Raw genomic sequence first — 27,572 nt, forward strand, 5'->3', positions numbered from 1 at the left:
TCTCAGTCGGTATAATGGCCCGATACGTTTCCAAAGTGGCTCGAGAAATTATATGGAGGGTTAGTGAGTTCATGGCAAATGAGTCGAAACTATCTAATGATGAACGAATCCCTATAAATAAATGTTTAGAAAGAACTGCCGCGGCTTGTGGTGTTTCAAAGACACTGAATAAGGAGATTCGCCGTGAAAAAAATTATGGATTCTTCAACTGAAGGGGAGTGTTCGTTCACTACCCCTAAAAAATACAAAAGAAAAAAAGAAAATAGTAGAACTAGACGACTTTGATAAATGTGTTGTTCGAAGAACCGTCCATGAATTTTATAAAACTGGTAGTTGCCTGCCAACTCTTCAATTGTTAAAAAACAAGCTGAATGAAAAAATTAACTATGAAGGGAGTATAACTAGCCTCAGAAAAATATTAGCATCATTAGGATTTCGGTGGAAAAAAATTGAAAATAATAGGCAAATTTTGATTGAAGCTAGTGACATAAGAATGAAACAGTATAAACTATTTACGAAGTATAAAACAAGCGCGAGCAGAGAACTCTTCTATTGTTTACATTGATGAATCGTATATATTGTCATCTCATGTGACTGAAAAGGGATAGAGTGACGCCAGTCTTCAAGGTTTTAAAAAGAAAATAAGTAAAGGCGAGAGGGCCATAATACTGCACGCAGGGGGTGAAATGGGGTTTATTCCTGGAGCTTGCTTAATTTGGAAAGCGGGAACGAGCGAAGGAGATTATCATGATCAGATGAACCATGCGAACTTCATGACATGGACAAGAACTCAGCTCATTCCAAACTTACCAGTTAACTCTCTAATAATTATTGATAATGCCGCCTATCATAACGTCCAAGTTAATAAAGCACCTAATTCAGGTTCCAAAAAAGCAGAAATGATCAAGTGGCTACAAGATCATGGACTGCAGTTTGATACAATGTCACTTAAGCCCGAATTGTACAGTTTAGTAAAACAACATAAGGATGTATTTAAAAGATTTGCATTTGACGATTTGTTAGAAAACCACGGACACAGCGTTCTTCGCCTTCCTCCGTACCATCCAGATCTAAATCCGATTGAGAATATTTGGGGAATAATAAAAAAAAAAACAGTAGCAGTCGTGGGACTGCCGATAGAAGTGAAAACGGAACTATTAAGTTGAGAGTAATTAAAACTATATGCAAAAATTATATGAAATCTTTTATGTTTTATTTATTAGTTACATATGATGGGTTAAACAAATCATGAACAAAATATAAATACAAAGTGGTTGAAAAAATAATTAATATACAATTATCTTAACAATATCTTAATAAAAAAGTACTGTAAGTATTAAAGAATATTATTTTAATGAAAAAAAAGTTCAATGCAATCATTATACTTGTTGTAATTGCTCAATATTAATAGTTAGTTAAACATAGAATACAAGTGAGTAAACACCGAGTGAACAACAGTGAGTTGAACACCGTTGTAAATAATACAGTTATTACTACGGATAAAGAATATAATTGCAATAACAATTAAACCCACAATATTTTTAAAACTAATAAATTAGTTAAATTAACTTGGTTCTTTCGTAAAGGTATTTTTATTGCACAATAAACTAATTTATTGAGTTAATACGGTATCAGTGAGCCAATGCGCCAACTACAGTTCCGGCAGAAACGTTCACTCATCACTTCATACGCTACTACAGGCTAAACTAAACTTCCAATAAAAAATGATAAATTACACAAAAAAAATATTCATCTATTTTCACACAACTTTCTCGCTGACAAATTTTGTCTGACCAAAAAATAAAAAAAAATCCTCGCTTACTACTTTTTTCTTGTCATTGTAAACGCTATGTAAAATGTAAACAATAATCAAAATTATTTCGAAATTTTTTTTAATATTTAAAAATGTAACCAATAGATTGCCAATATTAAGAGCTTTAATTTGACGCATCTTACAGAATTGTACGACATTGGCTTCACTTTTAAATCGCGAGATAAAGCCGTAAAGGTCACTGATTTTCGCAGTCTGTTTTCATACTCCGCCGGGACAGTTTTAACACAGCGAGACTGACTTTTTCATGCAGGTTAGTAGTCCGCGGCCAAGTCTACGGTTAAAAAACACAGCGAGACTGACTTTTTCATGCAGGTTAGTATCATTAGCATGTCGGTGACGCGAACCGAGGATTTTACCCTCTACCAAAACGCTCAACGCGCCTAAAGAAGTTTTCACTTCAAAAATTATGTAGGTCAAAAAAATGTTGTAAATAATATTAAAAATACCATAGCGTTATGCAAAGAGAAGATAGACTCAATAACAAAAGAAGACTGGGGAAAGGTTTGTAAGAAAGTTGTAAAATTTGAAGATGAATATTATGAAAAGGAACATTTAATTGATGACACAACAGAGAGATTTATTATTAGTTTGAATGACTCATCTGACGGCAGCAACAGTGAACAGGATGCCAGCGAAGAATCGGAAACGGGTGGTGAGGATGGAAATAACTCGCCATTGGCAACTCTATTATAGGTAAGAACAGCTTTGTAAACTAAGTAAAATATAGGGAAAATACTGTTCACCACGCCGATTTTAAAATAACGAATTCTACATTTATGCGTTGAGAATTTAAATTCTTAATTTGTATTGTTAGACGTTTAGTAATTTTACGATTTTTAATCACTAATATATTTATGACATTTTATTTCTTATCTGTCAGAAAGTCAATTAATATGCAGTGTATTGCTAAGGTAGTATTCGAATTTTGAATTGAATGCAGCAATGTAATACGGTTTAATCCATATATAACCAATGCCTCTATGTATAATGTATTCGTAGAAATGCTAAAAAAATAATGTATTGTCATGCCAAATAATTAATAATTAAGTTTTTCATAAACAGGATTCTTTATACAACAGTATTTCGTATTCATTCATCTGTCATAAAATTAGTTTATAAACAATACACCCCAAAACACTTTCTATTCGAATATAATACAATGAAATTCAACATAATTTCATTAAAGTTTAAACTTTTAGTTTATCACAGATCACCACTATGGCCTACAGTGTTTTTTTTTTTTTTTTTTTTTTTTTTTTTTTTTTTTTCAGAAATAAACTATTGCAAAGTGATTCAATGATAAACTATCAAATGGTATTGTCGTGTTGCATTTACGTGAATGGGCCATAAACTGTAGAGCAGCGGTGTCGGTGATACATTCCACTTCAGACTAAGTTACGGCTAACCTAAACTATGTATCTGAAAAAAAGTTAAATCTAAAATTAACTTCAGTTCATTCAGAAAAACTTTCCCGCTGGTGAAAGTTTCCTGACCAAATAATAAAAAAATCCTCACATACAAACTTTTTTGTATCACAATTTTGGCACAGTTAATTTTAAAATATATTTTATTGAAGAAAAGTAATAAGACATTGAAACTTAATACATCCATTAGCATTGGCATAAACAGGAAAATAGATCTGCGAAGTTTCAAAATTTTATTTGTACAGGAAGTTGGTCTAACCATAAGTTGATTGTCGAGCGAGAATTAAACATTGACGTCCGTGACGGATCATTGGAGAGTCAATATTTTTATTTTTGGTTAGTAGGGCAACGACAGGGCCGAACCTTCAGCGCGCGTACTGTACCACCCTCTAGAAACATCTACAATCTGGAAACTCCCGACTCTTACGGCTCTAGGACTTCGTGTCTGTAGAAATATTCAGCGTATAGAAACCCACGTCTTTTAAGACCTATCGGCCTTAAAGAATCCGGAATTTGTGTTTCTGGTCTCAATGAGTTTCCAGTGTCCCACAGACAGCATAATACCATACCTCGAGCACCGTTGTTACTAACACCTCAGAGATTTTCTCTACTGGAGATACCGATTTTAGGAAGCCTCTGATATCTGAAAGATTCATATCTGTATAAGACTCCGGACGATGAGGGGCTCCAGCCAGTAGGTATTTCCATTGGTCGCGTCACGGCTGTAACGCTTCTACTTTCTCTATAGGAGATTATAGCTTATGTATGATAATAATATTGTATGCACTCAGAAAACTTCATATCTCTGGAAACTCCTCCTTAATCATGAAAGTTCCAATTATTTGAATGTCCCAAACATTGGAAGGTTTGAACCTTTTGAAGCCAGCAAAGCATGTTATTTCTAAAAATTCTTGGCCTCTGGAAGTACTGAAATTTATTTTGGGAAATTTTGTCATCTCACAGATCGCAAACTCAGCCAATGGTATCATTACACTAAAATGTCATCACTTATTGCAGTATTTGATCTGTGAAAGATTGATCTCTTGAAAATCTTAATTTCTTAAACATCTTTGACTGGATTCTTTCGGCTTATTGAAAACCTAACAAAATTGATATTACAAGCCATTTTATCAATATACTTTCTAAAACGTTTAAGAAATTATGGCTCTTCCTTAATACGAGTTAATTAGATGTAACACTTAATCCATATTTTCATATTATGTTTTTCTTTTTACTTTGTAATAATTATGTACTTGTTTGTATTCTATTAGCATCTACAGATTATATCAATACTGAAACTTTCAGAATATTTTACATTACTTATTGGGACCAGTTAAGAAGTTTGGCGCTGTTATATGGACTCTATCAGATTTGTCATGTAGACCGGCTGGAGAGGATTCAAAGAAGGTTAAATCATATTGTTTTACAATACACTTCACAGCATTATATTATGCATAAATTTCACTTAGTGAATTTCATATGGAATTAAAGTATAAATAATTCATTCCTGTGTCCTCTTCTTACAAAATGATGACTTAAAATTATTGATTTCACACAACTTCTTCTCACTCGAAACTTCCAGAAAACAAGTCTTGCACATTATATCAATAAATTATTTAGTTTTCCTTGTCAATTTTAGTAGCTTATAATAGAGTCGCTTCAGTTCAAATTACCAATCCTAATATACTGCTAATCAGAATACTGTATAATTGCTAATTTATTTATTTATTTATTTATTTCATTTACGGCAATACACCATTTTACAAAATATCAATAATTAGCTCAGAAGAGGACTAGTAACTTAGAAGCAGCATGCAACAATAATATATACAATAATAAATTAATAACAGTACATAACAATATAAGTAACTAGGACAATAACAATGGACATAAACTATATAATACATTGTAACAATAACATAAATAATAAAATATAGATAACAGATAGATAACAGTAACGATAGCAAATATATAACATCGCAGCACTATGTGGACCCTTATTAAGTTGCTATCACAGCCAATATTCGTGCATAAAGCACGATGTGGCCCTTTAAAGGCACCACCCAGGCACTCATCACTTAGAACACACTGTCGATTTTCAGGCTCCAGTTGGTGAAGTTATAGGCTGCCAGTACGTTTCTCCTGAAGTGACGAAAAGACGGATCAAAGAAGTCCACGTCAGAACACATACTGTTGCCCGTTTCTCATCAGCCTCGGGATCGTTCCGTGGTAAAGGTAGTTGGTATGATGGTGACGTCTGGTGAAACAGTTGGGAGCTCCGTGCTTGACTACGAGGTATATGAAGGTCTATTGCCTGAAGAATGGCTGGACATTCGATCATCCCATTCAAGATCTTAAAAAGGAAAACCATATCCATTAAGGTTCTGCGAACTGACAGCGGTGGAAGGTGAAGAAAATTAGACATTGTCTCCAATCGACATCGAGATACTGGTAACCAAGCTTCACACCAACAGTTCTGAACACACGCTTTTGAACAGATTCAAGCATTGAGATGTGTCCAACCTAGGTAGGAGGGGACCAGACCACAGCAGAAAATTCGAGGAGACCGGACGGACCAGAACAGCATACAGGGTCCCCGACTACAGTAGCAGAGAAACCACGACGACAGGTGCGGCATATAAGCCCTAGGATTGAGACTGCTTTACTGACGATGCTGCGAATGTGCTCACCAAAAGTCCAGCGTTGATGTAAGGAGAACTCCAAGGTCACGGGTTCTCGTAACTCTCTGAAGGGTGACACCATAGAGCGTATAATTGAACTGCAGGATCTCATGAGCTCTGGTGTACGACATAGTGTTGCATTTATCAGTGTTTAAGTCCATACCACTTGCTTGACACCAGTCTTGAATTCGTTGTAGATCCCTTTGAAAGTTCCTGCTGATGTTGGATACTTGATATCTCAGCAAAGATCTTAACGTCATCAGCAAACAGGAGATATTGGCTCGATAAAGTAGTACCAATGTCATTGATAAACATGGAGAACAAAAAGGGTCCCAGATGTGATCCCTGGGGAACACCAGACAAAACATTAACTTGTCTGGAGAGCGTTTCCTGCATACTTGACCTGAAGAGTACGCCCGTCAAGGTTAGCTTCGAAACCATGCGTGTAAGGTTCCAGTTACACCAAAAAGCCTCAAGTTTTTTCAGCAAATGGGAATGTCCAACTCTGTCGAAGGGCCTTGCTGAAGTCCAGATAAACACAATCCACCTGTTTTTCCTCTCGACAATGCAGGAAGAACAACACACTTAGTAAACTCCACTAAGTTGGCCGCAGTAGATCTTCCTCGCTGAAATCCGTGTTTGTTCAGGGATAATCAGATTCTTAAATGTAAAAGTCATTCTGTCCAAGACCAATTTCTCAAATATTTTAGCCATAGCTGGTTGAATGACGATTGGTCTATAATTTTTCACATTAGAACGGGATCCTGATTTGTGGAGAGGTACAAGAAATCCCGATTTTAGGTTAAGTAGGAAAACACTCCCTGGCTTAGTAAATTGTTGAAGTGTATCGATAGATGGGGAGCCAGAACCTCTGCACACATCCTGAGAACACGCGGGGGAATCATATCTGGACCTGGGCTCTTAGAACTATCCAGACTCCTCAAAATCCCTTCCACTTCAGTGGCTGTAACATGGACAGTCGAAAGATTAAAGTTGTTGGTAAAGGAGTATTCAGGAACTGCAGCACTGGGCACTCTGTAGATGGAAGAAAAGAAATCAGCAAATAGTTCACAGATCTTGTGCGGTTCCCTAGCCACTTGATTGCCAAGATTAAGATAATTCTGAGTAGAATTATTAACTTCTAAGATTCCGCACATAGCCCCCAAAAAGTCCTTGGATTATTTGATTAGGCCCGCCTCAACATTGGATATATATAAGAAGAATAACATTCTCTTGATAATTTCTTACACTCATTGCGAGCTTCTCTAAATATTTTATAATCTTCTAAATTCATCGTTGACTTGAAACGGGAAATGAAGTATTTTTTTCTTATAACACATTTCACGAAGCTGCTTTGAGAACCAGCTGGGAAAGGGGCTGTGACCAATTCTCTTGTTAGGGCAGTTTTGTAATATGACGTCCCTCAAATCTCCACAAAACTTGACAAACAGGACTTCCGCATCGATGAGAGAATTTTCAGCGGGGTACATCTGTTGAGAGATCCAATCGTTTAACCCTAGCGACATTGCATCTATTAAAGTTCGGTACATAGGCCGTATGGCGGTTTTGGGGGGTATGGTCACCCGCAAGCATAAATTCGAGGGCTGGGTGAGCACTCTCTTCAAACTATCAATGGGTCAATAGATGGAAACACTTGCAGTTCCGGATCAGAAGAGAATACAAGATCGAGAAATACTCCTCTGCTGTTTGAAACGTTGTTGACTTGTGATAGCTGAAGAAAGTTTGACATATCGATCAATAATTGGGCTCCGATAGGCGAGCAAGGGCCGAGGTATCTATCCAGTTCACTGATGGTTGATTGAAATCTCCTGCTATCACGATTGAAGTGCCAGGATCAGACAACATATACACTTCCTCGACTGCATCACAAAAATGGGAATACTTGTCAGACGGTGAGCTGGTTGGGGTAAATATGCAGCGCCAAATATTATTTCACGATTGCAGGTTCGGGTAGACACAAACACATGCTCTACATCCATTATAGAAGAACAAATCTCAAATGAGGTGAAATCAGAATGTTACAGCTATCATGACTCCCCCCCACCCGACTCTTTAGCACTGGTAAGAGGTGACCTATCTTTCCTGAACACAGCATAATTATAGAGACCCAACTCTGAGTTAGAGATATCTGATGATAAATTTGTTTCAGTGAGAATGATTATTTTGTACAAACTAAGATTGACAGACATTATCAGGTTCTTCAGTTTTGATCTCAGACCATTTACGTTTTGATAATAAACAGTAGCTGGTGTATTGCCATTTAATCGTTTTTTGACTGCGTTTTTGTTATTTCAGGAACTCCATTTCGGTATTTTATGGTAAGATTCTTCTCACCCTTCCCTGCTCGAGCATCCAACTCCGCTCTAAAACTTTTCAAACGTTGTCTTTCACGGGGGTGTTCTATCCCTTGAGATACTTATGTCTGTGAAAGCTACATCTGCCTCAGCAACCAAGTCCTTTGAGAACAATTCATTAAATCTACGTGCCTCAGCTTCTTCATGAAATATCAACTTAATGGGGCCGTTGTTTATCTTTGTTTGGCTTTCCGAGTCTCAGCACCTTTATATCGTTAGTGTTCCAATGTCTAGGGAGACGACCTGAATCAGTTTCACCATTAGAGACTTGTCATGCGAAATCCCTGGCCCGGTTGTTCGTGCTCCTATTCTCAGGGATATTGTACACCAGCACGTTGCGCGCTCTTCTTGTACGATCGTTTGAGCTCTAATGTTGAGTTTACCTCCAGTTCACCTTCCCCTTACGTGCAGCATCTGAAATCTGACGCTGTTGCAGACTTGATTTCTGAAATCTGAAGTCATGTTCGTCTGAAGAGATTCAAAAACAGTCAGCGACGGAGCACGGAGAATCTCAAAACGAAATTCTACGCATCAAAACAAAACGTTTCGATTTCAGACACCCATACTACAAAAGTAGTGCAATGAAGAGGTATTGTCATTATCTCATCAGGTGCACAATTTTTGATGCAGATGCACAGGAGACAATGAGAATACCTCTTCGCTTGGTAGTCTGGGTGTCTCCGATGTTGAAACGATGCGTGGAGTTTCATTTTGAGCTTCTTCGTTCCTCGTCGCTGACTGTTTTTGAGTACCTTCAGACGATTACGACTTCAGGTTTCAGAAGTCAAGTCTGCAACAGCATCATATTTCAGATGCTGCATGTAAGAGGCAGGTAAACTGGAGTTTAAACTCAACATTCTGCAGCATAATTTAGTTAAACATTAAGTTGACAAATTTTTTTGTCTTCCCAACTCTGTGACATCAGGTTCTCTTCAAAATACTCCAGAAGTATCCCCTGGATGGTCTAGAAATTTGTCTAAAATAGGGCCCTGAGTTTCTGTTATTTGGGGATTTGTCTGTGATCAGAGCTATCTTCTGTACTATGGTTCATTTAAAAGCTCTGTCCTATCTTTCATCATATCTATCTCCTATTTCATAAAAATAAATAAAAAAAGTAAACAAAACTTTTTAAAGTGTAAACCAATTATTTAAAGTCTGAGTTGTACTTATCATAGGATGTTAATGGGAAGACGGTTTCTCGTAATATTATGGTGGCTTTACTGACATACAAGAAATCCGATTTTCGTCTACAGCCAGTGCCTGCCAACGAAGGTTACTCTGTTGAAGGTCTATGAGAAATTGCCTTCAATTGTAGTCCAGCTCCTTATAAATGGTGTTTGGGCCCCTTCACCGATACTTTAGTCGAGATTCTTAAGAAACTAGAATTTCTATTATGAGTATCAGTAATAAGTCTACCAGTGTATCAGTTCTTAAAATATCAAATAGTCACCTCACATATGATCTCCGGGTATTGATTGCTTGTAGGTTACTGCTGAAGTTTAATTGCTCTCAGTAGTGTCTCTCAGTAAGAAGCCTCGTCACGCTGAAACTAGTGAATTAAAATTATAGAAATCTGGCCGAGACCTTACGTGCATATTCCTATTCCCATGACTGTGCTAGATAGATTTAGGTGTGCTCGAGGAGATTCAACTTCTGATCAAGGTCAGGGGCTAGATGATACCGTAGCAATGAGCTGAAAGTTCCTATAGGCCGAGGATACTTATAATATGTAATATGACGTATTGGCTTCTCTGGTTTTAAGTTGAACAGTAATTAATAATGTCAATAGTGGACTGTAAAACAGGCTATAGCTGAAAAAGTATAGTTTGACAGAGCTAACTAAAAAAAAGTAAGAGGAAAGATAGCAATTAAGGTGAAGAAGCCCATGGAGACTAAACCGAGGAAAAATGGATATTGGCATGAAGTGAATCATAGAATTTTCAAGGTGTGTGTGTCTGTGTTTGTATATATATATATATATATATATATATATATATATATATATATATATGCAGTATTCTGTGTGGTTCTGATTCGGAAGTTTCGAGAATAAAGAAAGCATGTTAGGAAGGACCGGAACGTTAAGAAGATTGGAATTAGAAGTTGGATATTACTAGAGGTGAAAGATTAATTGGGTGTAAAGAATTTGCTTAGAAGTGACACTCTTAAAGAAGGTAGATAGAGAGCAATGAACCTTGTTCGAAAAAAACTTATATTTGTAGTTTATGATAAAAGCTCATAATTAACATAAGAGGATAAGAGGAGGTAAACAAAGAAATCGAAAAGGGAATATACGGTAAATTGAAATTATAGAGTAAAGGATCTTTAGTAAGAATAATTCTTGACATTGACATTGACATTTAAACAGATGAATAGTGCCTCCTCGAGAAAGCGATAAATGCTCTAAAATACTTTGGAAATAAAAAACAAGACAATGATTTGTTTAATAGAATTCTCATTGAGACAATTAATAGTAAAAAGCATTTAATTTTTCATTGGATACCGTCACACGTTGGAATACCACACAATGAAGCAGTAGACAGATTTGCCAAAGATGCCTCAACTAGTGGAGATATTGTAAAGGACATAACAATCCCCATAGAAGACTACATGCGAGGGAGAAAGAAAGACATAACTAGAAAATATAATATGGAAATAAAAGAGTCCCCAAAAGGCAGATGGCACAAATAAATACAGCCTGACATTCCCCCAAAACCCTGGTTTTCACAAATAACTCTGAACAGACAGGACACAATTACAATTTGTAGAATAAGACTAGGCCATGTTAGAGTTAACAAAATATTACATTCTAAAAATAAGTACTTTACACCTTTATGTTTACAATGCACACTAAATCAAGACGAAACGCTAGAACATTTGATATTTGAATGCCCACATTATTATACTTTCAGAAACCAGAATCTGAAAGAAACATTAAAAAACACAATCTAACCCAAGCTCTTAAATCAAACCAAAATGAAATATATAACGAAATAACTAATTTCCTTAGACAAATCAAAAGAAAAATGTAATTTTAAAGTTACACACAAACTCACTCCAACACTAACACATAAATGTGGTATATGGATAAAAAAACACATCCAGGAATGGTCCTGGGATTCTTCATCCGCGGCCTACCTCCCCATTTCTGGGATAGGAAAGCTTGATGGGCCCCTAGCAAAGGAGAGTGACCCACCTTTTCCATCCTGAAAACCCTTCTTATCTTAGATATCCTGATCTTTTACAACACTACAAAGACAAAAAAAACACTAGGAATTATGTTGAGTGATATATGTATGTTAAAAGTCAACCTATTGACCACTGATTAACAAAAATTCCTAAGTCAATAACCATTATGTAACACTAACTTATGTTTGTTTGTATCTAATTGTAGATCATCATAATCAACAATTCAATCTAAGGGTGAAGCAACCACAAAAGTGAACTACGAGGCTGCATGAATAAAATGCTATAGCCTAAAAGAAGACGAAAAAAAAATACTTTGTTCCGGCGTTCCGAGTCTCGCTCGACTCTCTTATTCTCTTTCATTTCCTGTCAGTGCTGTGGTTAAGGTGAACACGTTGTGTAGTCGGTGAATATATTTTTTATTGTATTTTGTTCGCGTGACTGTTGAAATGGCCGAGGTATGTTTTAAAACTAATTCTCTTAGTTATTGTAGTTTATTTTGTACTATTTCTGTGTTTGTGAATATGTATACTTTTACTTTACCTTTCATTATTGACTAGTGTTACTTAGGCTTAGTCAGTTTGGATGATTTATAAACACGTGTTTGATTAGTCAAGTTTCTAACACTCCCAAAATATTTGTCAATATCTAATTACAAATAGTATTTTTTTAATTATTGTATTTATTAATGTAGGGATACACAATGTTTTGCACAAAAATTGGCTCCTAGTCTAGGAAGGCCATAAAGTGTATAATGTACAAATGAGAAATTTATGACAAGAAAACATTAACTAAGGAAATTATGGCAGTTGGCTGTTAGGTAAGTCATTTGGCTCTCCAGTAGGCCAGTCGGTCCTCTGCTAAGGTGGTCTGCCCTTGGGTAGGCTAAGTCCAACAGTTGAGATGGGCGTAGCTGTAAGATAAAAGGTCAGGGCGGCAAATCACGAATTTGACGTTACCAACGTATTCTGCTCACCCTCCTGAACAAAAAATATATATAGTACTAGGGGGTGCAAATGACAAATAACATGATTTTAGGGGGTATATTCATAAGTAGTTAAGTTTCTAATGTTTTAACCCTTTCACCGCCGAGAGCCGATGTCATCGGCTCTCGATGTTCTTCCCAAAACCGCCAAGGGCCGATGAGATCGGCTTTTAGTTTTTAATTGTTTATTATAATATCCATGGTAATTTTATATGATTATTGCATACCATTTGAAAGCATAAGAATTGCACTGTATCAAAATACCATGAAATAGGACAATTGTCACTTTATATAGTATGGAACAATCAAGACGAACGCGATCAAGTCATCAGCTGTCTGCTCATTTGCTCTCGATAGTTGACAGTCAGTCTGCAGCTGTTTGTACACAGTTTACGTGTTGTGTTTGCAGCTTACTGTTATAACCTTAGTAAAACGTGCAAATTACTTATTCAATAAGTGTTAGTTTACAAAGTTTTTACTTAGTATTAGTGTTATATTGTGATACAGTGTTCTGTGTCAATTAGTATGGAAAACAGGAAACGACCTCGATCACGGTAAGTGAAGGTACCCTTGTTTCTCAAGTTATAACCTCCGGTATTCACTTTTTAGACGATGAAGATGTAGGTTCTTTGAGGGAAAGTTCATCAAGTAGATCTAGCTCTGATGAAGTTGATGACATAGACGATGATCCCGACTATGACCCTACCCCTGAAACTCTACTTGGCCCTGGATTTTTGCCTGTTTAGAGACCTTTTGGTACTAATGATTTCAATGTGGCTGGACCTTCTGGCCTTGCCCAAACCCCACTTCAACGTGTTGGTCGTACACTAAGTAGTAGTTCTAGTACAAACTTGTCCGACAGTGAAAATGATGTGCCTAATGCAAATGCCAACATTACGTTACACACACCTAGGCCTAGGGGTGGCCAAAGGGGTAGGCCTAGACCTGGAAGAGGTGGAGCTTCAAACAGTGGTCCTAGGCCTGCACATAATGTGACTCCTAATCCTCCTAGCCCAGACAGTAGTGATTGGGATGATGTGTAGGACGAACACGATCCAGGATATAACCACAGCTTTCATTTTTCAGAATTATCTGGCCCCAGGCACTGCCCTCCCCGGAACTCTGCACCCTTACAATATTTTTACTTATTCTTCACCAATTGTCTTTTAAATGCCATAACTACAGTAAACCAACAAATATACCCAGGCTTACATTCAATCCCGTCAGAACTCACTCGTCTCACCTAAAAGTCGGCTTAGACAGTGGGTCAACCTTACTGTTGAGGAAGTAAAAGGATTCTTGGCAACAACTATAAATATGGGCATCATTAGGAAGCCTACCATTGAAAGCTATTGGTTTTCTTCATCATCACAAAAATCTTCATGGTTTAGAAAAATGTTCAGTAGAAACAGGTTTGAAATTATTCTGAAGTTTCTACATTTGGTAGACCCTATACATCTTGCACCATATGGCTCTCCTGAATATGATCCTTGTGGAAGATTCCAATATATAATTGATCATGCAAACAGGCTATTTAAATTGTACTATACTCCTTACCAAAAGTTATCTGTTGATGAATCTCTTGTAAGGTAAAAAAAAAAAAAAAAAAAAAAAAAAAAAAAAAAAAAAAAAAAAAAAAAAAAATTCTCTAACACAGTACATTCCAAAAAAAAAAAACACCATTGTTGGGGGATTAAATTGTGGGTTTTGTGTTGTGCAACCACTAATTACTGCCTCCAGTTTTACTGCTATAAAGGTGCAAAATATCAGGAAAGAGAAGACAGAGAGATGATGGAAAGGTTTGGACAAGGATATGCTGTCGTAGAAAAGTTAATGAGGATGGGCAATTACCTGAATAAAGGATACCACCTGTATTTAGATAACCTGTTTACAACAAAAAAACTATCCAGATTTCTCTACTCGAATTTAACTTTTGTTACTGGGACAGTAAGAACAGATAGGAAGGGAATGCCTAAACAAATTTTGGGCAAATACAAAGTTGGAAAGAAGACTTATGTTAGGAAAGGACCAATTCTAATGATGGCTTACAGAGAGAAAGCTTCAAATAAAAAGCAATTTATTTTGTTATCAACCAACTCTGAAGCTAAAAGTGTCTCCTACACCATCAGAAGAAGTGCAAGGATTATTATAAGGAAAAAGCCACAAATAGTTTATCAATATAACCATGGAATGGGGGGAATAGACGGTACTGACCAGATGCTCTACACTTACCTGGATGAGCGGAAGACAATGAAGCATTGGAAGAAGGTCATCTTCAATGTATTTGGAAGAATGTTGTTGAATGCCTAAGTCCTGTATAAAACTAATACTGACCATCCAGTCTCAAGACTCCAATTTAATATATCAGTTATTGAAGGATTAGCGAAAGAATGGTTACAAACAAAAGATGCAAATGAAAATAGAAGAGGTGATGATGGCCCACCACAAAAAAAAATAATTTTGTTTCGATTAAAACATAAACTCTTTACGTGCCCTACTAAACACTTCGACACTCACAATTCACTAGGGTTGGTCAAACTAGTGGATGGTTGATTCATAATTATAACGCACTCACTCAATCCAACCTACTGAACACGATATCTTGTGAAGCACTGACTCGTGCCCCGCAGAACTCAGATAACAGATACGCTATCAGTCCCGGCCGCAGATAATATTCAAGTAAACAGATTATCCAGACACAGTACACTAACTCATTAAAACATTACAAACTTAACTACTTATGAATATACCCCCTAAAATCATGTTATTTGTCATTTGCACCCCCTAATACTATATATATTTTTTATTCAGGAGGGTGAGCAGAATACGTTGATAACGTCAAATTCGTGATTTGCCGCCTCGGCCTTTAATCTTATAATATCCACCTTTTCTATACAACAAATTATCAAAATCTGAGAGGTCAAGGTCAGACCATTGGTTGATTTGACACTGAATGACCCACAAAGAAACTGGCAGTTACTTAGCTATCCTCTTACTCTGAGGATGAGGATGATAATGATATAATTTGAGATAAAATTTTGGAGAGTGAAATTCACAATTTTGACTATGTATTTTCTTTTTCTGAAACTCCAGAATCCTAACACATTCTAATTCGTGGCTTATATCCTGTTATATAACATACTATAATTCGTTTTTCCCTGAACCCAACGATTTGCCAATAAAAAATGGGTACTTAAACGTATTATATCGACCGCACCCCTACATTTCTCCAAACACAAAAATTCAACAAAAACAAACATTACCAAACACCAAGTACACACAACAATTAGTTACAATCGACACTGCATAGCGAAACATGCACTGGCCATTATCGCTGAAGCGGCCGGTCGCTGAACCTTGACCAGGGGGGAAGGGACAGGTATATTGCGATAAGATAACACCGGACATCTGTTGTGGGCAGTTACCTTAACAACAACAACCATGCTTCTAAATTACCAAATATATTGATGTTTTAAAATAATATTAGTGTGGTCAATATAATACGTAAGTACCTAAAAATGTTTTTAACCATGACAATCTTTCACCATACAGTCACTCTAGAAATTGGGAAGGCCTACCAATTCTTGGTTTGGAGATCTATAACCCTTTTAGCGCCAAGAGCCTATATATAGGCTCAACCTGTTGTCATAGAAGGCCAAGAGCCTTTATTTAGGGTCTCAATATGTACACAACCATTTATTGGCCAATATCAATAAAATTAGTATACTGATTTATGCATTTTATGTAAAATTTACTGTAGCAAGTATAGCATTGTATATAGACATTCATATAATATTCTAACAAAATAACAATACACACTCAAATGTTTTATCTAACGACACATGTGTTTCTATGGTAAAAGTCAGTTTTGTACTTTGTTTACTAATAAATATATAAATTGTTAGTATTATTTTACAAAATTTTCACAGGTCTTTGTCAATTAAATATAACACTATAATACAGAGGTTTGTTGATTAAATATTATTTAAAGGCATTTATTTATTAAATTAATTTTACTTAATTTACACACAAAAAATGGAAAATGTATCTAACTTTTAAAGGTACCGTATACGATTTTAACAGATCAACATTTCATAAATTCCATTACATATTATCAATGTTCTATTAATAACCAAAACAATGAGATAAAAATATTAGTTTATCATAAAATTTAGCGAAATGAGAACGATGTATATCTTTGTGTGTAATAACTCGTACAATTGCCCTGTGTTGCTACTGCGACATACCTAGTAGCTGCGCCCGACAAGACAACCCGCATCAGTAACTCTTGTGTTATATGACGTGACCTGCCCAAAATGCTTGGCGCTAAAAGGGTTAAGTTGGTGATTAATTTCAGTACTTATATCTTGTATAATTAATACTTATGACAGATAAACTGAGTAAATTTTACATTTGCTGCTTTTGACGACAATTCCAACAGATTGTGACTAATTCATTATCAGAAAAAGGTTTGCCAACCTTAACAAATGTTTAATGTAGACAGCAGCCTTGTTTCATGTTTACTCTTAGTTAAAATGTCACGTTTAGATTGCATTGATTTATCCAAATATTCCACTTTTTGTTCTTGGGACTCATCTAATTTTAGCATATATACTTTTACAATGGGTTAATAATTTATATGTATGTTGTAGACTACTCTTTCAACATAAACTATATTTTTTATTATGAATCAAGCACAAAGCGATGTGGTTTTATCTACTGTAAAAGGTAGCGACACATCACTTATCATTAAACACACAACGCTCAATATAATTTTTTCTTTTTGTGAACAGACATGGCTGAACCAAGAGTTACAAACATAAACCATGTGCTGAAAACCGCTGAAGCAATGTGTGGGCACAAGTAACTGATATACAGAAACTGAGAATATAAAACTAGGTTAGGTAATTGGTGTTTATTTATTGAAAATTACTTACTTGTTCTACAGGTGGATCTGCCTAACTTGAACTATGGCTAGCACATGTGTACGAGCCATTCTTTTCTCCACTCCGTATTAGAGCACATAGTAAAGTCCATGTCAAATGTAGTGTTACTATCATTCACTTCAAGTTAAGTGGATTGTATTGTTCAGTGAAGTTTGAATTGTGATCAGACTGTACTTCTTGGTAGAGCAAGTCGCCTACCTTAGTGCTTTGGTAGAATAAGTATATAATCAAGGCACCTTTCTTGCAATAAGAGCCCAATTTCTCACCATCGTGTTGATGGAATTGCTAGTTAAAAAGCATCTCAAGAAGGCTTACGTTTTAAGCTTTGAGCAGTTAGCTAGTAAACTATATTTTAATTATTAAAGTATGTAAGAAATGCTATTTAAGAGCTCTAACTCATAGTTAAGTGAGCTGGTGTAAATCTCTCATAGTACTAAAACAATTATCACTTTTAACTATTAATGGAAACGAATATTCGCTGACTGGTGGTTTTGTATTTAAACTCTCTCTTACGCCATAGTTCGAAACGCTCTCGAAGCACTGTCCCAGAGCAGGTCTTGTACATCAGTATCATGTCTGACGTAACTAATTTTGATGTAAGGAGGAGAAGTTTGAAATTGTTTCAGTATCTATAATACTTACGCCGTTTGTGGTTTTTTCCTGCAGGTCGATGAAACTCAGAAGAAGAAGAGGACGTTCAGGAAGTTTACCTTCCGAGGGGTGGATCTTGATCAACTGCTCGACATGCCTGTGTATGTAATCAATTGCTTAGTGTATTCCAATAGCTGTACTTTGTATTTCTCCAAAACTGATGATTTTGTAAAGGGAGTGCTAAAAAAATGTTTGGATATGTGGAGGAGGGATTTACTTGACTAATGTATGTTTAGTTAACTAAATTAGTATTTTATGAAGAGAAAAGTAAAAAAATGATTTAAAATCAATGTATAAAAAATGTGTGTTTTGTTATTAAATTATAAAAATTACTCTAGACTAAAATTAACTGCCACACATTAAATTACTGTTGGACACCGATTTTATTTTCTTTGTGGCTAAACTTCATGACACGAGCTGTAAGGTTTTTTTAGCGTCACTTCATATAAACAAATTTAAATGTTAACAAATTGTATGAATTAAATTTAAATGTATTTTATACTTACATTTCCACTTATCACTAACTTGGATTGAAAACATGTCTAAGTAAGTTACTCTTTGTTAAAAGCTAACTATTTCAAGTATTTACCATTCGTACGTGTTAAAAAAAAATTAACACTTGAGTCAAAAAGTACACATTTTCAGGAAAACTTGAATTTAGTGTATTTTAATTTTATAACAATTTTAATCAAAACATGATATTGTAAGTGAGACAACTATACCAGGTTAGGCGGAATCTTTTGTAACAACTATAATTAGTTACTGGTCTCCAGGGTCAAAGAGTTTTTGTTAACCCTTCCCCGTACATAGTAAGCAGTGAAAATGCGCCTACAGCGAGACCTATTCATCAAACCATTCTAGCAAAAAATATAGTGGTTTACTTGTTACTTCGTACTAAAGTTGTCTTTTAAGCTAAAATTATGTTTTTGGTACCTTTTTTAAAATTTAGAAACTTGCTTTCAAAACTAACATTGACTAAAGAACCACAATGTGTTTTAAGGTTTTATTAAGGTGATGAATAAAATATTTTATTTTTTTGGCTCCATTTGTGAAGTAACTTATTTTTAATGTTCCAGTTTCAAAATTATGAACAGCATACTTATAATACTGGTTTATTTTGAAGCTGAATGTTTAATTCACAATCTATATCGCTGCAACTAACGTTACGACTTGAACTCGTAGTGTTCATGACGATCCTAAAATATAACGGCTAATAACCACTTGCAGAAACGTAAACATGCAGGAGTAAAACAAAAAAAAAAGAATAGGGAAATTTTTTGGAATGATGTACACATGATTTTACTTTGAATTAATTTTGAGCGATAATGTCAAACCTAATAAACGCGTTAGCTGCCAAGTCATATTTTTGATCTTTCACTTAAATGCTTCATAGGTCAGATCTAGCCGGTGCCTTATGTCATGGTAACCTTTCGTGTCGGTCATATCTGACCGGCAACTTTAAAATGCAAGGTTATTTTAGGTTATGTTTGTTTCACATGTGGTGCGATCTGCGGTCGCTCTGATGAACTATTAGCGATGTGCCATGTTGTTATTATTACAAGGAACGTCTCCAGTTGTTGTCCTCTCTCTTTGGTGTGGTAAATTTACACTCTGAAATTGACCTTGTTGTCATGGTAATGTGTCGGCCAGAAATGACCGGCAGTATTTATTAGATATAATAATCATTTAGTTACTTACAAGATGAATTAATTTTCTTGTTTGTAACATATTGTACGGGTTAGACTGTTTAGGGATTTAAAAAATACAATCATGGTTTAACTAATTTTGAGTTTAATTCTTACACAAGTTGTACAGAGTAAACCAACTCTAACCTAATTTTATCAAAGCAAAATACGTGTATTTCTTTTAAAATCATTTGTTGTAAACTAAATACATATGAGTATAATTAAAATTGAGTGCAAAATTGGTAATTATTGGTAATAATTACATGACTTATTGTCCAAAAATACTTTATTTGTGAATTGCTCGAAAACAGTCTTTAAACAAATATGGCTTCTCAGGACACTGATCACAAAATGTGTTCACTTCACCACGTTTCTTGGCCGCATCACGTCCTTTTAGTTGTACAGCTTGCTTGTAGCACAATTTGCTGTACCTTCTGATCCTGTGTTTAGCTTTTCCCCTTTTCCCTCTCCAGTAAAGTTTTGAGATACAGTCAGATAATGGTGACCAGTACCTTTTATAGGAGTAATAGCATTATTTTCCAGACCCATCAGTGAAATTGCAATATTCTCTTTGAATGTTGTGATCGACATGCAGTGCTTTTTTCTGACGTCCGCAAGCTGTAGGTCTTGCCTTCACTGCATCCGTGTAGGCCAGCCAAGAGTTCACAACAGCAGTCCCGAGGATTATTTCTTCGGCTGCTTTGTGGTACCACCTTCTTGATTTTCTAACAGCAGTACTATACGATGATAGTTGGTCAGATACATCGATTCCCATCTTTCCCTTGTACTCAACTATCACTAATGGCTTGAATATGGCATTACATTTTTTGTCTTTTTATCTGTAAGAACGTACTCCACTTCATGTTTGGTGGACAGCATTCTCACTTCTCTCTTGTCCTTCCATTTTGTAACTACAATTCCATGTGCATTTTCAAGCGCCTTCATTTCTCCTTTTTTTATTTGTGCTTTCATAACATCGGCAGGGAGACCTTTCCTGTTTGCCCTTACAGTACCCACCAGGTGGGTTCTTCTGCCTAAAAGATTTTTGCTAAGTTGCACTGATGTGTAGTAGTTGTCTACGTATAAGATGTGTCCCTTATCCAAGTGATTTTCCATGAGCTCCATGACCACTGAGGTTGAAACTAGTTCATTATTTTCATTTTGAATTGTCCCTTTACCCATGTACACTTTTATACAATAGGTATACCCAAGCTGATCACATAGTTTGAAAATCTTTAGCCCATATTTGTGAGCTTTGTTCGGTATATACTGTCGAAATGACAGTCGCCCCCTGAAGGGAATCATGGTCTCGTCTATTACAAGGTCTTGGCCAGCAGATTTTTTGTTCAGAAAAATCTCGTTCATGCTTGATACAAGGGGTAAAATCTTTTAAATACGCCCATCACGTTCTTCGTCAGCATGGTCGTTAAAATGCCAAAAGCGGAGCATCAGCTGAAAACGGTTCCTGCTCATAACTTGACAAGCAACCGAATTCTTGTACAAAATGTTGCCAGACCAATAGTCTGTGTTATACGGGGATGATTTGCCAAACCCATCCATATGAGGATACCAATGAACTTTCTCATTTCTATCTCATTTGTGGGAGTCCATTTTTTAAGTCTGCTACTGCGGCTCAATCTGGTTTCTCACAATACTTTACTGGCATTTCTGTTTGTCTCAATGACCATCATTTGAATAATTTTGTCAGTAAGAAAAGCTGAATAATAATCTACAGGCTTAGCATTATTGGCCATATTTAAATGATACTCAGAAATACGAGTAAAAGGAAAATCCTGTTGCCTACCTTTGAATTCAGTCCATCGATCATCATTTCACCGTCATTTACACCAGAACCGTCACTGTTCACATCATTGGTTTCCAATTCCATGGCAGACTCACCTTCACCATCACTACTTTCATGCTCAGATTCGCTTGGCAAAGAGTTCGGATCTTCATCCGTGTCGTCAACACTTAAGCCACTAAGATAACCTAAGTCTCGCTCACTTTCAATGTCATAAGGATCTGGTTCACTCGACATTGGACAGTCCAAAAGTCTTGAATACGGTCATCACTCACATCTCTATTACACATGATGAAGTCGTTTACTCAAGTTTAGTTCACACTAACCAAAAAGAAAAGACTACACATGAACACTAATTATTAGCAGACGTAAAAGAGATTTGGCGGGAATGCTCGTTGTGCAATGCTAGCTACAGTCACAGAAAAAGAATAGTTGCGCTCGCAGGACAGTAGATGACAGCTGTTTATCACCTGCTTCATCTAAATACCAACATTGGTGGACGAAATACTCGCGCAACAAAGAGAAAACAAAAGACTGTGAGATCTGGCTGGCAGTAGTATTTTCAATACAAATTAGAAAGATAATTTCGTATTGGCCAAGATAATTTCGGCCAGATCTGGCCGACGCTCAAATCTCATTATATTCAATAGATTTCAATGCAGTTTACACAAAAAATTACTATTAATTAACATAGCATTTACAGTAGGTAAATAAAGTACTTGTCCAAACTTGGCAATTACAGGGTTGGGCAGTCAGATGAGCACGGCCTTTAGAGGTAGTTTACTGCCGGTCAGATCTGACCTTCATGGCAGCTAACGTGTTAAAATCACATTAAAATGAAGCTATAATTTTATATATAAAAGAACTATATTTGTTTCAGATTACATAAAATAACAAAACTTATTTAAACTATGTTAAAGCAACATAGTACTTACAATTACTTTAGCAAATCTGAATACGGTAGTATTTCTGCAGGTATTGATGCTGTCAAAATGTCAAGGCATGTACTATTGATATATAAAAGTCATAGTTTGATTGATTTTAACCAAAATATAATATTAAGTATATTCATAATAAAAAAAATTAAAAATACTTTATATATTTATTATAGAGAACAACTGATGGAGTTGATGCATGCACGAGCAAGAAGGCGGTTTTCCCGAGGGTTGAAAAGGAAACCTATGGCGCTCGTCAAGAAGTTGCGAAAAGCCAAAAAAGAAGCACCACCAAATGAGAAGCCAGAGGTGGTAAAAGACCCATCTTAGGAACATGATAATTGTTCCTGAGATGGTTGGGAGCATCGTGGGTGTTTATAATGGAAAGGCTTTCACGCAAGTGGAAGTAAAGGTTAGTTTAACGAGCGTTTTCTCTAACGAATCATCTTTTTGAAGTGTTCTGATTCTACCATATAAGTGTCTTTTGTAACTACTACTAATGTCATTAGAATTTATGAATATGCTGTTTGTTTACAATTACAGTGTAAGCTCTGTATACACTTAAAAATTGAAGTGTGCAAACAAATAATAATTATTGCATCTGGTCTGTCATGTATGCAAGTGAGTAAAGAATTTTTAGAAGCTAAAATCAAAATCAAAATCAAAATCTTTTATTGCAGCGACATTGTATATACATTGTATGGCAAACGTCAATACGGGGTTTCTAAAATTCCAAGCATTCATACACACAATACACATTCATACTTACAATTTTACAATCACGCCTCTTTCATTCTTCGCCAATGCAGCCCACTTGGCACAGCAAGTCAGTTTTCTAATTGGGCGGTCTCCCAGTCAAATGCCAAAAACTCACCCGCATTATAGAATGCCTGAGACACCAAGAAGCGTTTGAGGCGAGTCTTTAACGCCTTAGGCGTTGGGGCATGTTTAATTGAAATTTGGGCAGTCTGTTGAGGAACTGCACACCCGCTTGCGAGGGTAGGCGTTCATAAACTACCGTTCTGTGTCTCCCAGTCCGGTAGTTTGCTCTGCCACGCGTCTCATACATGTGTATGTCTTGGCCTCTGGTTAAGGCACATTTACTCACACAAAACAAAGTTGTTTCCAAGATGTAGAGGCACGGCAGAGTCAACAGCTGCAATTTCCTGAAAGCTTCCCTGCACGACTCTCTAAATTTGATTTTGGGCGATTACTCTAATTGCTTTTTTTTTGGAGTCTGAATGCTCTTTGAAACTGAGTGTTTGCGCAAGCTCCCCAAAGGACCACTCCCGTAGCAAGATGGGGATAAATCAAGCCGTAATACGCCGTAATCAGTACCTGACTCGGACAGTATTTGGCTAAAGATCTCAAAACAACAAAAATGCCTGAGCAGATTTTTGCGCAAACATGTGTCAATGTGCTCATTCCAAGTCAGCCCTCGATCGAGGTGCATTCCTAGGAATTTTGAAGAGCAGACTTCTTCCAGTGTGGAGATCATCTAACAAAATGGCCGGCTCACACTGGTTGCCTGCAGTGCGCAAGGCAAAATTTAAAACGTTGGTTTTTGAAGAGTTTGTTGTTAGATTGAGGCTGTGGAAGTATTGGACACAGTTGTTGATGTCAACAAAAGCCTGTTGTTCCAAAACTTCGCTTGACATTGCATTGAACAAAAGAGTCGTATCATCGGCAAACTGCACCAATTTTCCATGCAGAAGCGATGATTTTATATCGTTCACGTAAAGCAGGAAAAGCACAGGACTGAGTATAGACCCTTGAGGGACTCCATATCTCAGGTCTATTTGGTTTGGATGATTTATTTGATATTTGGACAACTTGGGATCTCTGACTTAGGAACGAGCTAAGCCATTTAAGAGGCACGCCTCGAATGCCGTGGGACTCAAGTTTGTCGAGCAGTGTACCGTGATCTACGCAGTCGAATGCTTTGGACAGGTCTAAAAACACACTCATTGTGTGGTTTCGACATTCAATTCCCTCTACAATCATATCGACAAGACTCACAACTGCGTCTGTTGGTCGATTTGCCCTTTCTGAAAACCAAATTGTTCACTTGAGAGCTGATTGTATTTGTCCAAAAAAATGAAGCATTCTTATAAGAAATAGCTTTTCAAAAATTTTGCTTATCACTGGCAAAATTGAGACAGGCCGATAGTTAGTAATTGAAGTTGGTCGTCTTTCTTAAAAATAGGAATAACTTTAGCAATTTTCAGGAGAGAGGGAAAACACTCTTTTTGGAATGAATAATTTACTAATTGGGTTAAGGGTCTCACTAAATGCTTGCAGCATTTTTTTATGAGCCATGGAGACATTATATTGAGGTCGTTTGATTTTTTGGCTGGGAGCTGCTGAATAATTCGGTGAAGCTCATCCTCAACGACGGGCGCCAACACCATTGACGATGTGGGGCTTTTGTCTTTGCAAGGGGCGTACTTGAGGTTCAGATGCCCGGGGACCCCGCCCATCAGCAACGGATGCAAAAAAAGTTATTAAACTGATCGGCAATCTCCGTTTCAATCATCGTCCACAAGCCTAGACCCAATTTTAATTTTGACTGATTTATGAGTTTTCTTTTTATTATTAATGATGCCCCCAAGTTGTTTTTGAAACATTTTTGGAAGAGAGAATAGATTTTGAAGACATCATATGCTTTTGCAGCTTGGCGACATTGGTGGCCATCTTCAAATCTGCCATCTTGGATTTGGGTACAATATTTGAAGTGGGTAGGGGGAGCCATGTGGCTCTCTATATTGAATTTTTTCATTCTCAGGAAGACAAATGTGAAATATGTTTTAAGATATCTTTTTTGTCGTAGTTATGAACTGTTAGTCTGACCGTCAGAATAAAGAAAAATTTGGAAACACTCCTACAAAAGTTGAACTGTCCAAGCTATTGTAATAGTGCCTGTGATGTAACCTTTTTTCCCCTTGGGGCGGCCTACTGCCATGCACTTAAGCCTCAAGGGCTTTTTGCGCACCCCGGAAACACACCATGGGGCCCACCAGTCTACAACTTCAGCAGTTACACAAACCACCGAAAACAACCTATCAAGTCCTCCTGGGAAAATTCACCACCCCTGTCCAAACTACTAAAGATGGCATACCGCTCTCTTGCTATTGCGGGGCAATCAAAGAGCAGGTGCTCAGCAGTCTCCTCCTGCTCATTACACCTTCTACAGAGTGGATCCTCCTGAAGGATGCCGACTCTGTGAAGATGCTTCCTCAGGTGACCATGCCCCGTAATGAGACCAATAACCTGAGAAGAAATTGATCTGTTTAATGAGAGAAGGTCTGAAGCCACCCTGGAGGAAGGTGACTGTAATACCATTCTACTCATTCTCAAACTGTAGAATGTAACCGTTAGAAGCTATTGCTTCAGCAGCTGCCATTTTGAATTTGGGTACAAATTTTCAGATGGGAAGAGGGTTATTTGGCACATTATTTTGAAATGTCCAATTCTCATGACATTAAAATATGACATTTGCTTTCTTTGCATAGCTGTTATTGCGTGTGTAAGAATGCTGGTTAGACTTTAAAAGGCGAAATAGACAATAGACTTAAATTAACTGTCAGAAAGTTAAATAATTGTTATATCAGTGTCAAACAAGATACAGAGAATGAATACTTAACTAAATGTTATCACCTTTTTACACTCTCTTCAATATTCAAATTAGTTTTCTTTTAAACTGGTGTTTATTGTCAGTGTATTATTAATGATTGAAATTGTCCGTTTCAGCCTGAGATGATTGGTCACTACCTGGGAGAATTCAGCGTGACCTACAAGCCTGTCAAGCACGGCAGACCTGGTATTGGTGCCACACACAGTTCGAGGTTTATTCCTCTGAAATAATTTTATTGTTTTACTAAGTTCATCAGTAAAATGTTTCTAAATTAAATGCTGTTTCGAGTTTTATTGACATTGACTATTTTTTAAGCTTAGTTTCATTTTTAATAAAGATCAATTCCACCTTCCATGCAGTGCAACAGCTGAGATCTGTGCTTTATAATGGCGATTGCACCTCATAAATTTATTTTCAATGCTCTACAACACTAGTTGGAATATAAACAACATTCAAGTGCCTACAAGTAGTTCGTGATGACTTTGGTGGCACGATTTTCCACTAAAAAATATGATGGTTGATAATTAATTGGTTATTCTGACAATTTATATTAAGACAATACCAATGTACCATTAATTCATTGTTACCTTAACTTTATGACATGATAAATTTATAGGAGATGAACAAAAACAAAACAAGGTTTTTCACAACAACCAAAACGTTACTACTGTTTTGAGACACTTCGTATTCTACAAAGTGCAAAATACATGTTGCCAAAAACCTGAAATATCCTTGTATCTTTTTAACCGCTGTAACCAGTTCAGAACCAATTCAGTATAACTTGAAAGGGTATGAAAATGTACCTTTTGATAACTTTGCAACTTTCCCTCTTTTTCCAAAATGGGATGTTACCCCTTGGGGGTAACCCCAATATTTCTTATTGAAAGCCCCAAGCAGCATCTCATATTAAAGGCAATGGTAATAGAATATGAATGGTGAAAACTATAGGTCTCCATCTCGTTCCATAAGAAAATGGTACGTTGAGGCCCAGAATGATAGTCAAGATTATGCCAAAGCATGATTCATATTTGCTGCATACCTGTTGTTCCTCATAGACCATGTGTAACAGATTTTATCATAAGTAATGGACATTTATCAGGCTGGATGAATTGATTTTGCTGTATGTCTCAAGTCTATAACCCTGTTGCTACTGGGTCAGTTAAGTGCAAGGGTTTGATGGTTTTTCATAGTTGCCCACACTGCATAAGCACATGGTATGTACTTGACAGACTGGGTTTATCCTATGTTTGTGCACTATTTTTATAGAGTTATGAACAATAGTTTTTTAAGCTATTGGTGTATTATTAAAAATATGCAAACTAAACATAACCCTATATTGGCAAAGCTCTAAAGACTTCACGTAATATTGTTCTTGATGTTCCAAAAATTGATCAGGAACAACTAGCAGAAGTGAGTGGCGTTTTTTATTATGACA

General features: G+C 36.4%; 1 protein-coding gene across 1 annotated transcript; it reads left to right on the forward strand.

Annotated features, from left to right (window-relative positions):
* The first annotated feature begins 11,841 nt into the window (after positions 1-11,841).
* Positions 11,842-26,413, forward strand: LOC124366949 (40S ribosomal protein S15). The gene is given in 5 exon segments (XM_046823568.1): positions 11,842-11,958; positions 18,098-18,183; positions 22,680-22,818; positions 22,820-22,915; positions 26,254-26,413. Coding segments are annotated over 5 exon segments (444 nt in total). The 5' UTR covers positions 11,842-11,949; the 3' UTR covers positions 26,368-26,413.
* The last annotated feature ends 1,159 nt before the right edge of the window (positions 26,414-27,572 follow it).

This window comes from Homalodisca vitripennis, chromosome 7 (genome assembly GCF_021130785.1).
Source record: "Homalodisca vitripennis isolate AUS2020 chromosome 7, UT_GWSS_2.1, whole genome shotgun sequence".
Lineage (NCBI taxonomy): Eukaryota > Metazoa > Arthropoda > Insecta > Hemiptera > Cicadellidae > Homalodisca > Homalodisca vitripennis.